A 12,191-nucleotide genomic window follows, 5' to 3' on the forward strand; every position below is an offset into this window, starting at 1 on the left:
AGGCTTGCAAATCCTGAAGGGGTGGAGACCTCTTTATTTTATTCTAGTTACAGAGGGAAGGAGGGAGAGACAGAGGTCTTCTATCCGCTAGTTCATTCCCCAAATGACCACAATGGCTGATCTGAAGCCAGGAGCCAGGAGCTTCTTCCGGGTCTCCCATGGGGGTGCAGGGGTCTCCCAGGCACATTGGCACAGAGCTGGATGGAAAGTGGAACAGCCAGGACACGAACCGGTGCCCATGGGCGATGCCAGCAGTGTCACAGGCGGTGGCTTTGCCCGCTATACCATGGTGCTGGCCCCTGGTGGGCTCTTTCAAAAAGCAGGGAGCTGGTGGTCCAGGGGGTGAGACTGAGATGTGGGAAATGTGCAGCCGGCCGGACTGTGTGGCCTGTGCTGGTAGCCCTTGTCCGAGCATGAACGTCCCGGCGCCGCCCGGCTCAGCCCTGACGTGCTCTCCCTGTGCTGGTGACATCGTGTTATCTCTCTTGCCAGTGACTCATAATTAAGGAAGTCAAAACCGTGCAATTAACACAGAAACCTCCTCCCTGCCCTCTTCACCTCTCGCCTCAGTACCCCCAGCCCGGACCGCCCAGCCTGAGTCTCCGGAAACTAAGATTTGTTTTGGGTAGGACGAGGCAGCTGTTTCCCCTCACAGCCTGATTCCACTCGTGTTACCCCGAAAGGCTGTGAGAATCTTCTCTAGGAAAAAAAGAAGAAAGGAAGAAATCCCCGCCCCCCGCCCCCCTAGTCTGCCCATGGGAAGTGATTCACGGGGATTCACGGGGCTGGGGCTCCGGTGGTGCACACAGAGCCCCCGGCAGTGGGGTGGGAGGGAGCCTGGGAACCCGGGGCTGGGAGAGGGGGAGGCAGAAGCTGCACAGACCTCACGGGGTTCAGCCTGGTGAAAGAAAGTGAAAAACAGAGTGACTAAGAGTCCTGTAATAAGAGTTGTTTATTTTGCAAAGTGAGCTAATACTGAAGCTTGCTGGCAGATAAGGCCTGAGAAACGGCCGCTGTCAGGAGAGGTGACTGCTCCGGGCCCTGCCTTTCCCCGGCTCCGTCCTGAGACAGGAAGCCCTGGCAGGTTGGCTTCTGGGTTTCAGTGCCACCCGGCCTCCCCGATGCCTGTTTTCAGAGGGTCCCGGGCCAGAGGGTTATCCCAACTGTCTCCAATAGTAGCTCGCTCTTTCTCTTTTATCTTTCCTTCCTAAGTTAGACTTTTTTTTTTTTTTTAATCTATTTCATTGGAAGGGCAGAGCGACAGAGAAGGAGTGGGAGAGAGACTGCTGGTTCACTCCCCAGATGCATACAACAACGCAGGGGGTACGGCCAGGCTGGAGCCAGGAGCTCCATCCGGGTCTCCCACAAGGGTAACGGGCCCAAGTCCTTGGACCATCGCCTGATGCCTCCCTGGATATCCGTTATTAGCAGAAGCTGGAATGGAGAAGCGTGGAACAGCTGGGGCTTGAGCCAGCCCTTGGGCTGCAGCTGTCCCAGGTGGCAGCTTAACCCTTGGCACCGTGGCGCCAACCCCCAAAGTTAGAATTTTGAGACTTGCATGTGCCCCACTCCCACCCCGAGCACTCAGCTTTGTTGTTTCCCCACGTGGAGCATTGTGATGTCACAGACCCAAGAAAGCCCGTCTGTCCTGGGACTCGCGCGTGGCATTTTGTCTTGTTCTCTGCAGGTTAATCTGTTTTCCAGAAGCCACATCAGCTGCCCTGCCGCGAAGCGGGAGGCCCAGCTCACCAGGTGCAAGGGCACGGGCATCCAGACTCACCTGCTTCCTGACTCCCTCCCTGCCGCCTGCGTGAGCTTGCGGGCCGCACTGCTGTGAACGAGGGGCCGAACCGTGTTTTGGCCTTAAGCCCGTGAAGCGTGCTGAGGGCTGCCAGCGCCCTGAATGTTCCATGAGCCACCTATTAGCAAAGCGAGTAGACCATCTTCAGGCTTCAGTTCCACAGGACAGAACCCCAGGGACCCGCACCCCCACCGCAGGCTGCCCCATTTGCCTGGACCCGAGCCGGCTGCTGGGCACGGGCAGGGAGCTGGCGGGCTGAGGACAGCACCAGCGGCCTTGTGCAGGGCGGCCCAGGCGCTTGGCCTGCCGTTTCACTGGGCTCCCCTCCCCCACCCCCAGCTGGCAGCGTGGAAGGCAGAAGCAGCAGAGGCCATTCCCGAGTTCCCAGGGGAATCGGGTTGCTCAGCGAATGATATCGAGGGTTGTGAAATCCTGGTCCCCGCTTCTTCCTGTGGGCCAATCCCAACAAGGAAAAAAATGTGCTCGGCAAGAACATTCTGGAAGCTCCGAGGTGCTTGGGCAGAGCATGGGGTTCCTGTGGCAGAGTTTACTGGGAAACATCAGTTATCCAGAACCTGCAGGCCACCACCTCGCCTCGCTAGATCTCTCCTTCCCGGCGCCAAATGCAGAAACAGCCCGATGCTGGGAATGGAGTTTAATTCAACAACAACAGTTTCAGAAAAATTAATTGAAGGTGCCTGGCCCCAGTAGATTCAGTTCGCAGCCTGATTTCTTTTTGCTTGTAACTCTTTCTTTGACTGTAATTTCCAGCTTCAGAAAGGACAAAGATAGTGTAATTTGTCTTTCACCCAAGGTCACCCACCAATTGCTCAGTCTTTTTTTTTTTTTTTTTTAAGAAAACAAAACATGGCCGGCGCCATGGCTCACTTGGTTAATCCTCCGCCTGCGGCGCCGGGTTCTAGTCCTGGTTGCTCCTTTTCCAGTCCAGCTCTCTGCTGTGGCCTGGGAAGGCAGTGGAGGATGGCCCAAGTGCCTGGGTCCCTGCACCCTCATGGGAGACCAGGAGGAAGCACCTGGCTCCTGGCTTCAGTGCAGCGCCGGCCGTTGCGGCCCTTTTGGGGGTGAACCAACAGAAGGAAGATCTTTCTCTCTGTCTCTCTCTCACTGTCTAACTCTATCTGTCAAATAAAAAAAAAAAGAAAACAAAATGAAAAACATTGGCTGTCACGAAGCGTGAGACCCGTGGGCAGCTCCAATGCAGTGCAAAAAAAAAAAAAAGTGTTCTGTTCTCCACTTACCTTGGCGGGGAAATGGACTTAAACACGTCTCATAGGTGCTGTTAGCAGGTACAGGGGAGCCACTGGGAGGCCGCGGTCGTGCTTCTGTAATTTGCTGTGTGACTTTGGTGCTGGACGCAACTCAGCATTCCCTCAACCACAAAATGAAAGCCACTGGGGCTTCAACTGCCAGCTGTCACAGTTCTGCATAGTGGGGTTTCAGAGGGACATGGGGTGAACCCCAGTGTCGCCTCATCAAGACACTTCATTCTCCGAACCGTGGGCCTGTGTGGTTGGCCACCTGCAAGCCAGGGGTCTCAGCCCACAGTACCAGCTCTGGATGGAGGAAGCTTTGGATTTGGCTGTGTCCATCAGAGAGAGAGAGAGAGAATGCTGGGTGGGCGACGACCCCGGATCCGTGTGTCTCTTGTTTGGAGAACAGCACGTGTGCTGTTCTGTGTCCTAGCTGTCCAGTGCGTGGATGAAATCAAGGCGTGCTCTCATATTTGCCTATTAAAAAGCAGCAGAGGCCACGAGGAAGCAGCGTGAGAGGCTTTTAAAGTCACAGCGGGACTGGGTCTGCCTTCTAGAAGGGCTGCTGCGGGAGCCCGCAGCCCAGCCTGAAGCCCCTCAGGCCTTGCTGTTTATTTTGAATCAGAAAGGGAAAAGAAGTCCACGTGGAGGCCCCCGCGCCACCCCACCCCACCCCAGTGTGAAACTCAAGAAGAGTGGACTAGGAGGATTTTCCTGCCAGGAGGGCAGGTGGTTTGTATGTCGAGACAGTGACAGAGATAGGCGGAGCTGCGCATGTTGACGCGTGTGGGGTCTCGACTCCGAGCTCATAAACAGCCCCCCTCGTCCGTGGCAGACGTTGGGAGGCGAAACCTGTGAAGATTCAGGATCAATAAAGCGAGATGGCGTCGATGCTAGCGATCTGGTTGTCGAGTTGTTCATGTGCTCTGGGGACCCCAGCGGGAAATTAGTGTGCGATGAGGATTTGGTGTAAGTTCATGCTGAATGCAGACTGACTGTGAAGCGCTGACGTGGTTAGGTCCTGTCGTGGGTTGGTGTTCAAGGTCGGGACCACAATCTGAGTCTCACCCTTTAGGTAAAGGTGAAAAGGTTTGTAGAGACCAGAATTAAAAGATGTTATTTTGTTGCAAAAAAAAAAAAAAATCGAAGTCCATACATGTGAGAACATCTTCTAAAAGTTCACGGAACATGAATCTTTTGGCAAAAAAAAAAAAGGATTTCTCAGTGTTTGGTAAGAAACTTGCAAATTATCTACGAATTTCTTAAAGCACCGTTGTGTTACCTCTGGGGTCTTTGGGGAGCTGGGCCACCTCCCAGGCGCTCTTTGTCTCAGTCTGTCTGTAAGGGCCTTGGTGGAGAGAGTGTATTCATCAGCTACTGTTGTGTAGCAGCTCACTCCTAAGATCCAGCAGCTGCGAATGATCACCTGCGCTTTCGCGCGCTTCTGTGGCTGCCCTGGGCTGGGCTCCATGCTTAGCCTGCTCCCCAAGTGCTCACTCCAGGGTCCCGGCCACAGGGCAGTAGCGGCTGGGGCTTGGAGGGGAAGTCCCCTGGCGGTGGCAGGCGGAAACACACAGTAGCGCCCGTCCCTTCTGCTCATATGCCAATGGCCCCCTAGAAGGTCCACCTCCCCCAAGGTGGGGGATGGGCAGAGCCACAGAGCAGAGGGCGAGGACACAGAGGGGTGACCCATTTGGCAAGCGGTGCCAGTCGCTCCCACGGCTCTATAGGCAAGTCACAAAGAAAGCTTGCCTCCTCCGAAAGGGGTCAGAGGGTCCCGGGCTGTGTATATGTATGAAGTACAGTGGGTTTCAACTGAACCAAGAGAGTGCTAACAAATTCAGTTTGTGTTCTTTTTTGATTTTGCCCAAGTCCCTGGCACCATGCCTGAGATGTGGTAGAAGCCACTTCTCCCAAGAGTGACACTGCATTGGATAGCAGAAAAGCCACTGTTCACCCCCCAGCCCCGTTTCCCTGCACTGGACTGGGTTTGGATGCGACTCTGCCCTTTACCAGTTCCACGCCCTTGAACTTGCCCTTGAGTTCCCTGAGCCAGGCAGGGGAGGGTGTTCTTGCGCAGCAGTTGGTGCTGAAGAGATCTGGGCGCCTTTCGGGAACTTGGGTGCTGTGCTCCCAGCCTCCGCCCTCCTCCCCCCACAGCTGTGGGCAGCTGCTCCCTGGTAAAGGGGTTGGGAGCAGTATTTGCTGTGTGGAGGCCCCAGCCCCGCCCTCTGGCCCCGGGAGCTCCTTGGCAGGCCCCACCCTCACCACCAGCTTGGGGCTCTGGCTTTCCCGAGCCAATGGGAGGAAACCTATTTTCCTGTAGCAGGAAATTGTTTGGCTTAGGGAAGAATATATTGCAAGATTAAAACCTTCTGTCGAAGGAACTCCAGGGAGTTGCTGGAGACAGCCTTTTGGGGGTCTCAGGAAGCCGCTGGGTGTGGTTGTTGAATCGGGAGGGGGTGCAGAGGCTGGGTCAGGAGAAGGGGGCGTGAATAGATCCCTCTCTGGATGCAGGCATGACCGTGGTTGCATCAGCTCACAAGGAAGAGTGACCAGTGGGTTCACTTGCTGGGCCCTGTGCCCTGCAGGGCAGGGGAGGGGTGTGCCGTTTGCATCAGCTACTGCATGGGACAGAGAAAAAGAGCGAGACTTGGGCTCTGGGCAGCCCAGGCCTTGGACCAGGCTTGTGGGGAAGCTACTGACGCCCTCCTTGTCATGAGCTTGGGGGGGAGCATGGCCCAGAAGCAGGGGTAGGGACTTCTAGAAAGCCCTGCTGGGTCAGACTGGTGATGGTGGCCCTGGTACAAGTAACAGCCTGCCCGTGTCTGCAGCCTGTGGTGACGCGTGGCTCCCTGTGAAGCCACTGCTGCAGTCGAGATAATTAACATAGCTGCACCCCCCAAAACCTTCTGGGTACCCCCGCCTGCCCAGGCAGCTCCCCACCTGCTTTTTGAAGATGCATTTGCATTTTTTCTTTACTTTAAATGCTCTGTAATTTTACATAAGCAGACCCGTGTCTGGCTTCTTTCACTCCGCATCACGCTCTTTAGATTGGTTCGTACTGTCGCGCGTATCAGTAGTTCATGCTTTTTTGTTGCTGAGTAGTATCCCTGGCATGGCTGGCTCACTGCCTGTCTATCATTCGTTGATATACTTTGGGCAGTTTTCTGTTTGAGGCTCTCAGGTTCACCCAGAAGCCCTTGGATAGACACTTTCTCTTGGAAGTGCAGTGGGTGGATCATACCGTAGGCTTATGCTTTTGACTTAGGAAACTTGGCAATTTTTTTGGGTCCCATTTTACATTCCCACTGACAGCGTGTGAGAGTTCCATCACTCCGCAGCACGTGGCCTGCTTGGTCTAGTTTTCACCATTCTGACAAGCACATAGTGGCATCCCCTTGCAGTTTTCATCCACTCTTTAATTACGATAAAACAGAGCATCTTTGCATCACAAATTTGCTGTCTGCATGCCTTTTTATCCACTGTCCTCATTTGCCTGTTTTTTAAAAAACCGGATGGTTATCTTAATATTGCGTTTTTGGAGTTCTTTATATATCCTGGAAACATCCTTTACCAGCTGTATACATTGCAAATGTTTTCTCCCCATTTGTGGCTTGTGTTTATAGTCTCTTCATGGTTTCTTTCAAAGAGCAGAAGCCTACATTTTGCTAGAGTCCGGTTTATCAGCTTCTGCATAACGAATATTTTTCCGGTGCGACGGCTGGGAGATCTTTGTCTGCCCAAGGTTACAGGTTTTCTCCTAAAACTTTCCGAGTTTGCACTCGGACCACTGCAGTTAATTTTTGGGTAGGTGCAAGGTGTAGGCTGAAGGTCACACATCTGCTTGCCCTATTGCCCTTAGCTGAACGGACTGTCCTGTCCCGGCTCAGTGCTCTTTGGGGCTTTGGTAGAAGCCCGTCGCTCACGTGCCTGTGACTCTTGGTGGACTTTGTCCAAGGTCCCCTGACCTGCTTGTCAGTCTGATGCCGCTGCTGCACTGCCTGGATGACCCTAACTCTCTGACCTTTTAAACACAGAATATCATCCGAGTAAATTGTGTGCAAGAGGACCAGCCCGGCCTAGTGCCCACAGGGGCCTCCACAGCCCTATTCCTCCCTCGCTGCTGGCCTGAGTCTTTATCCCAGGCGCTTCCCCTGCATGGACGGCCACCGTGGCCGGCAGGCCCTTTGCTGGGGCTTCGGTCAAACCCTGATGAGCGAATGTGGCCACTTCCCTAATTTGTGGGCCTCTGGTGGCTTTGCGTGAGAGTGAGAATGGCTGAATAGCTCTCCCTCCCCCTCACCACTTCCCAATCTCCCTTTCTCTCAGTCTGCCCCACAGCTCCCCTCAGTTCTTCAGAGCCAGGTTTGCCGAGTGGCTGCTGTCACGGAGAACGTACCGTCCACTCGTTGGTGCCGTACCAAGCGTGTCCAAGTGGGTCCTGAGCTTCTTGAAGTCAGGAGTGGGCCAGAGTTCCATTTTAAGGATGGGACAGCTGAGGGCCCTGAAGAGCCCGTGCCTTGCCCTGGGTGTCTTAGCTGGGAGACTGGCACCACGTCTTGACCCCAGGTCTTCTGACGATGAACCTGGCGGTCTTCCCTCTGCATCTTAGGGAAGAGCCCCAGGCGCTCCTCTGTCGCTCCGCGAGCTGATGGTGGTTTTTCAGGTACCCTGACAGAGGAGTGTCCCTGGTCCCGGGGAGCCTGCAGGTGTGTCCCTGCCAGCCCTGCCCAGCTCCTGGGAAGGGTGTGCCGCTGCCTGGTGAGCAGTCTTGCCTCCCCCCGGGACACCTCTTCCTTCTTGAGTGTCCCTCTCTGGGACTTGGCCCACCCCAGGTCACACGCACACAGGATTGGCCTGGGGCCCCGCTGTCCCCCACCCTCCACGTGCACAGCCATTTACTGCTGCTTGTAGAAAAATGGCAGAGCCCCTGCTCATGGCCTCCAGGCCCTGCAGAGTCAGCCCTGCCTGCCGCTCCGGCCTCCCTGCACCCAGCTGCCCTGCTCTGCTTTCCACTCACTCTGGCCTTCGTGCTATTCTTCCTGTGTTACCATGTTGCCCACCCTCCACAGGGCCTTTGCACATGCTCCCCCCCCGAAAGTCCTTGTCCCCATACCTCTTTGCCTGGTTGGTTCTTGCCTATCCTTTGGACCTTTAGGCCAGCCATCACCTCCTCAGCGGTGCTGTGTCCATCCCATCAGCACAGTGGGGTCCCATGGGCATATACCGTTAAAATGTAAAGATTGATTGATTTGAAAAGCAGAGTTGGAGAAAGGATCTGAAACTCCGTCTAGATATCAGATGTGGGTGCTCTCTGCTGCTTTCCCAGGCGCACTAGCAGGGAGCTGGATCGGAAGTGGGGCAGCTGAGACTTGAACCAGTGCCTACATGCGATGCTGGCATTGCAGATAGCAGCTAACCCGCTGCCCACACCGGCGGCCCCTGGCATACACTGTGTGTGTGTGTGTGTGTGTGTGTGTGTATGTATGGTGGGTCCCTGTACTAGTTTGCACTGCAGCTGTCTGGTTATTTGATTGACAGCAGTCTTGCCCACTGGACTCTCTAACCTCCAGGGAAGCAGGGTCTGCTGCTCCACTGGTCTGTTGTGACCACAAGGTCACTTTCCCGAACCAAATAAGGCCTCCCCTGCCTCATCCCCTCTTCCACTCCCGAGTCCCCTTGGGACCCCCCTTCTGCGGATGCAGTTCATGGGGGGTCAGCTCCAAGTCTGCCCTTCCAGCAAGCTTCCTGGGACCCAGCTGTGGGTCAGGGGTCACGCTTGAGCTGGCGACGCTGGATTACAGCCGTCGTGAGGCCAGGTCGCCACACAGGGCGCCGCTGGTGTTCCCGCTCACTGTATGCGCGGCCCCTGTGGCTTTCACGCTTGAGTCTGAGTCTCGGATGGAGGCCAAGGAATTCCCGAGGGGCCTGGCCTGTGGGTTTTGCTGTTTTAAACTCCCTCCCATTCCCCCATTTCCTGCTCTGCTTCACCCCACAAAGCACGCAAGAACGGGAGAGAGAGACGGGGGGGGGGGGGGCAGGGGAGGGACTGGGAGGATGTGAGAGCCCTCCGGGTAGCAGGTGTGTTCTGCCGTCCCTCTCGCCGTCGGCCGCCGTGTCTCATTGGCTCCTGTCCCCTCTGCACCTCTGCCAGACGGGTGGCTCCTGGCCCTTTTCCAGTGCTGTCCCCTTCTGGGGTCCCTGCAGAACGCACTCTGAGGGCTGGTGGGGGCCACACCCACCCACACTACCAGCTTGGGGGTGGGGCTGGTTTCTGTTTTCTCCTGGGGTCCCTCCAGCTCTGAATCTCTGATTCCCGGGACCTCAGCGGCTGGACGGTGAGCAGGGGGAGGGGCAGCTTCTTGCTGAGCTGCCAGCAGAAGGAAGCCCAAATCCACGTGGCCCTCTCTTCCCGCCCTGCCCCGCAGGTCCCTGGATGGCCGGCTGCAGGTGTCCCATCGGAAGGGGCTCCCTCATGTCATCTACTGCCGCCTGTGGCGATGGCCAGACCTGCACAGCCACCACGAGCTGCGGGCCATGGAGCTCTGTGAGTTTGCCTTCAACATGAAGAAGGATGAGGTTTGCGTGAATCCCTACCACTATCAGAGAGTGGAGACGCCAGGTACGCCCGGCCTGGGCCATCGGGGCTGGCGGGGCGAGTGGGAGGGTCTGGGGTGGGCTTCGGGGTGCAGGGCTGTGGTGCCAGCCTGGCCCCGGGCCCTGAGTGGGTGTCTGCTGTGTCCCCCCCCCCCCCTGGCAGTTCTACCTCCTGTGCTGGTGCCACGCCACACGGAGATCCCGGCCGAGTTCCCCCCGCTGGACGACTACAGCCATTCCATCCCCGAGAACACCAACTTCCCCGCGGGCATCGAGCCCCAGAGCAATATTCCAGGTACACCCCCGGGGCAGGGGGTGGGGGGACCCCCTCTCTGTCCGGCTGGTTGGCCGGCCGGCGCTGGCCCCCGGGGGCCCCTGACTCAGGACCGCAGCCCTGTGGGGAGAGAACCCGTGGCCTCAGCTCCCCGCTCCCTAACGATGCTTTTCTTGGCACGGCTCAGCGGCGTGACCCTTCCGCCCAGCCTCGGCGCAGTCATTTATTTTGGAAGCGGAAATAGCAATGCCGTGTTTCTCTCACCGCCCTCGCGGCCCTGGCGGGGCTGCTGCTGGGCGGAATCCCATCGGGCGGCCCGGCAGCCAGGAGGGGAGCGGCGCTGTGAGTGCCCCTGGCCTTCACGCCGGGAGGCCCACTTGGAGCGTTTCCTCTGCCAGGAGGACCCAGCTCCACGTCCACAGGGCTCTTGGTTTTTTGTGGTTTTTTTTGTTTTTTTTTTTGATGCCCCTCGTTTACATGTGAATAACATGTGAATCACCAGCCCTGGCAGCCTCTTGGAAGCCTGCGCTTGCTGGGGCTGCGATCCCGCTGCCTGCCTTGTGGGGCCTTGGCATTCAGACGTGGCTTCCACGGCTTAGCTTTCTGTGCTGAGGTCGGCTCCAGGCCTGTGTGCTTGGGTCCGCACGTTAGGGAGCGACCTACTGCCCAGCCCGGCTCAGGTCCTACACAGGTGGCGCTGCTCGCTCAGGGGGTAAGTCAGGGCCTGGGGGTGGCTCCGGAGGCCTCACTGGAGGAGGCGGGGGCTTCACCCGATTTCCAAGGGTGGGAAAAGTGAGCTTGGCAGGGGCAGAGGCGGTTACAACCCAGGTGGGCAGCTGTGGCGCACTGGTATGGGGACAGCGGAACCCAGAGCTCGTGCCCCAGCAGCCACCCGATGCTGGCATGGTGGTGTGAAAAGGGGTGAGGTTTGCAGAGGGGGTCAGAGGCCTTTTAATGAACAAGCTGCCTTCTGATGGCAGAGACCCCGCCCCCAGGCTACCTGAGCGAAGATGGAGAGACCAGCGACCACCAGATGAACCACAGCATGGACGCAGGTCAGTCGGGGGGGCAACAGGCTGCCCTCCTCCGCTGGGGTCTCGCCCTCCCTTTCTCTCCCTGCCCCCTTCCCCTCACCCCCCTGCCTCCCGTCTTTCTATCCAGTATCTATCAAGCGAGTTTGTGTGGGATACCAGGAAGAGAGGAGGAGACTGAGCCGCCCAGACCTGCAGGGCCCTGCTGGCATCAGGGCCACCAAGGCGGCTTGGGGAGGGAGCAGGACTGGCAGGGGAGGGGTCTCCCGAGTTGGGTCTTGGTGGGGTTTAGGTATGAGGTGGGCTAGAGTGTAGGGAGTGGGGAGATTCTGGGAATAAGGTGAGCTCAGTGTGGCTTCCAGAGAAGGGAGAGAGAAGAGGGCCTGGCACTCGGGGCTGGTGCAGCCAGGCAGGCCATTTGGCATTGGGTCTGGGCCCCCGGCTGGGTCTGCACCTCGCTGAGGTGTGGCCGTGGGCAGGTGGGCAGGTGGAATCCATCAGCTCAGGAGGTCCGGGTGGGGCGAGAGCCTGAAGGGGAGGAGGGTTTTTCTTTGGCTGCCTGGCAGAGGCCCCTGAAGTCAGCATTTCTGAGCGGTGGCCAGAGGAGATGGGCAGCTCCCCCCGGGAGGGCCCCGGCCTGGCTCTCTGCTGCTGTGTCCCCGGGTGTCCCCCCCCACCCCCCGTCATTCGCTGTGGGACCCAGTTGGCTCCAGGCTAGCAGCTTCTGGAGTTGTCAGCGAGAGTTTCTTGGGGAGGAGGCACAGGCTGCCTAGCAGGTGTCCTGTTCTGGACGGGGAGCCGGAGCCCAGGAGAGAAGAGCAAAAGCGACTCAGACACACGTGCGTCATGGACGTCGCCGCCGGCCTCCGGCCTTCAGGGGAGGCTGGCGCGGGGAGCCGGCCAGCCAGGCAGCACCCCAGCCTCCCTCCCTCCCTCCACCTGCCGTTTCCTCTCCCTCTGCCTGCTCTCGGGCCTCCCTGCCACTGTCCGCGTGTGCAGTGCCTGCTGTTACAAAGGATGCAGACCAGAAGGGACGCTCTGTGCGCGGCTTCACCCTCTGCTGTCCCTCCTTCCGCTTCCTCTGCCTGCTTCCTGCCCCCTTTCCCTCCCTCAGCCTCCATGCAGGGCCCTGCTGGGCACATTAATCAGATCTATCCAAAGGGGGTGCTAGGCTTGCGGCCGTCTGTCTGCCAGGCTTCAATGGGTGGGGCTCC

At 57.8% G+C, this 12,191-nt stretch overlaps 1 protein-coding gene across 10 annotated transcripts in view; it reads left to right on the forward strand.

The window, feature by feature from the left end:
* The window catches only part of SMAD3 (SMAD family member 3), a 112,556-nt gene that overhangs the window by 80,352 nt on the left and 20,013 nt on the right, over positions 1 to 12,191 (forward strand). For all 10 annotated transcript variants that reach the window (XM_051821816.3, XM_070054404.2, XM_070054402.2 and 7 more), the window contains exons 2-4: positions 9,504 to 9,697; positions 9,836 to 9,967; positions 10,927 to 11,001. In XM_051821816.3, the coding sequence (XP_051677776.1) occupies positions 9,504 to 9,697; positions 9,836 to 9,967; positions 10,927 to 11,001 (401 nt within the window). The remainder of the gene's footprint in view (positions 1 to 9,503; positions 9,698 to 9,835; positions 9,968 to 10,926; positions 11,002 to 12,191) is intronic.

Source organism: Oryctolagus cuniculus, chromosome 12 (assembly GCF_051225735.1).
Source record: "Oryctolagus cuniculus isolate XC-2025 breed Fujian yellow rabbit chromosome 12, ASM5122573v1, whole genome shotgun sequence".
Taxonomy (NCBI): Eukaryota; Metazoa; Chordata; class Mammalia; order Lagomorpha; family Leporidae; genus Oryctolagus; species Oryctolagus cuniculus.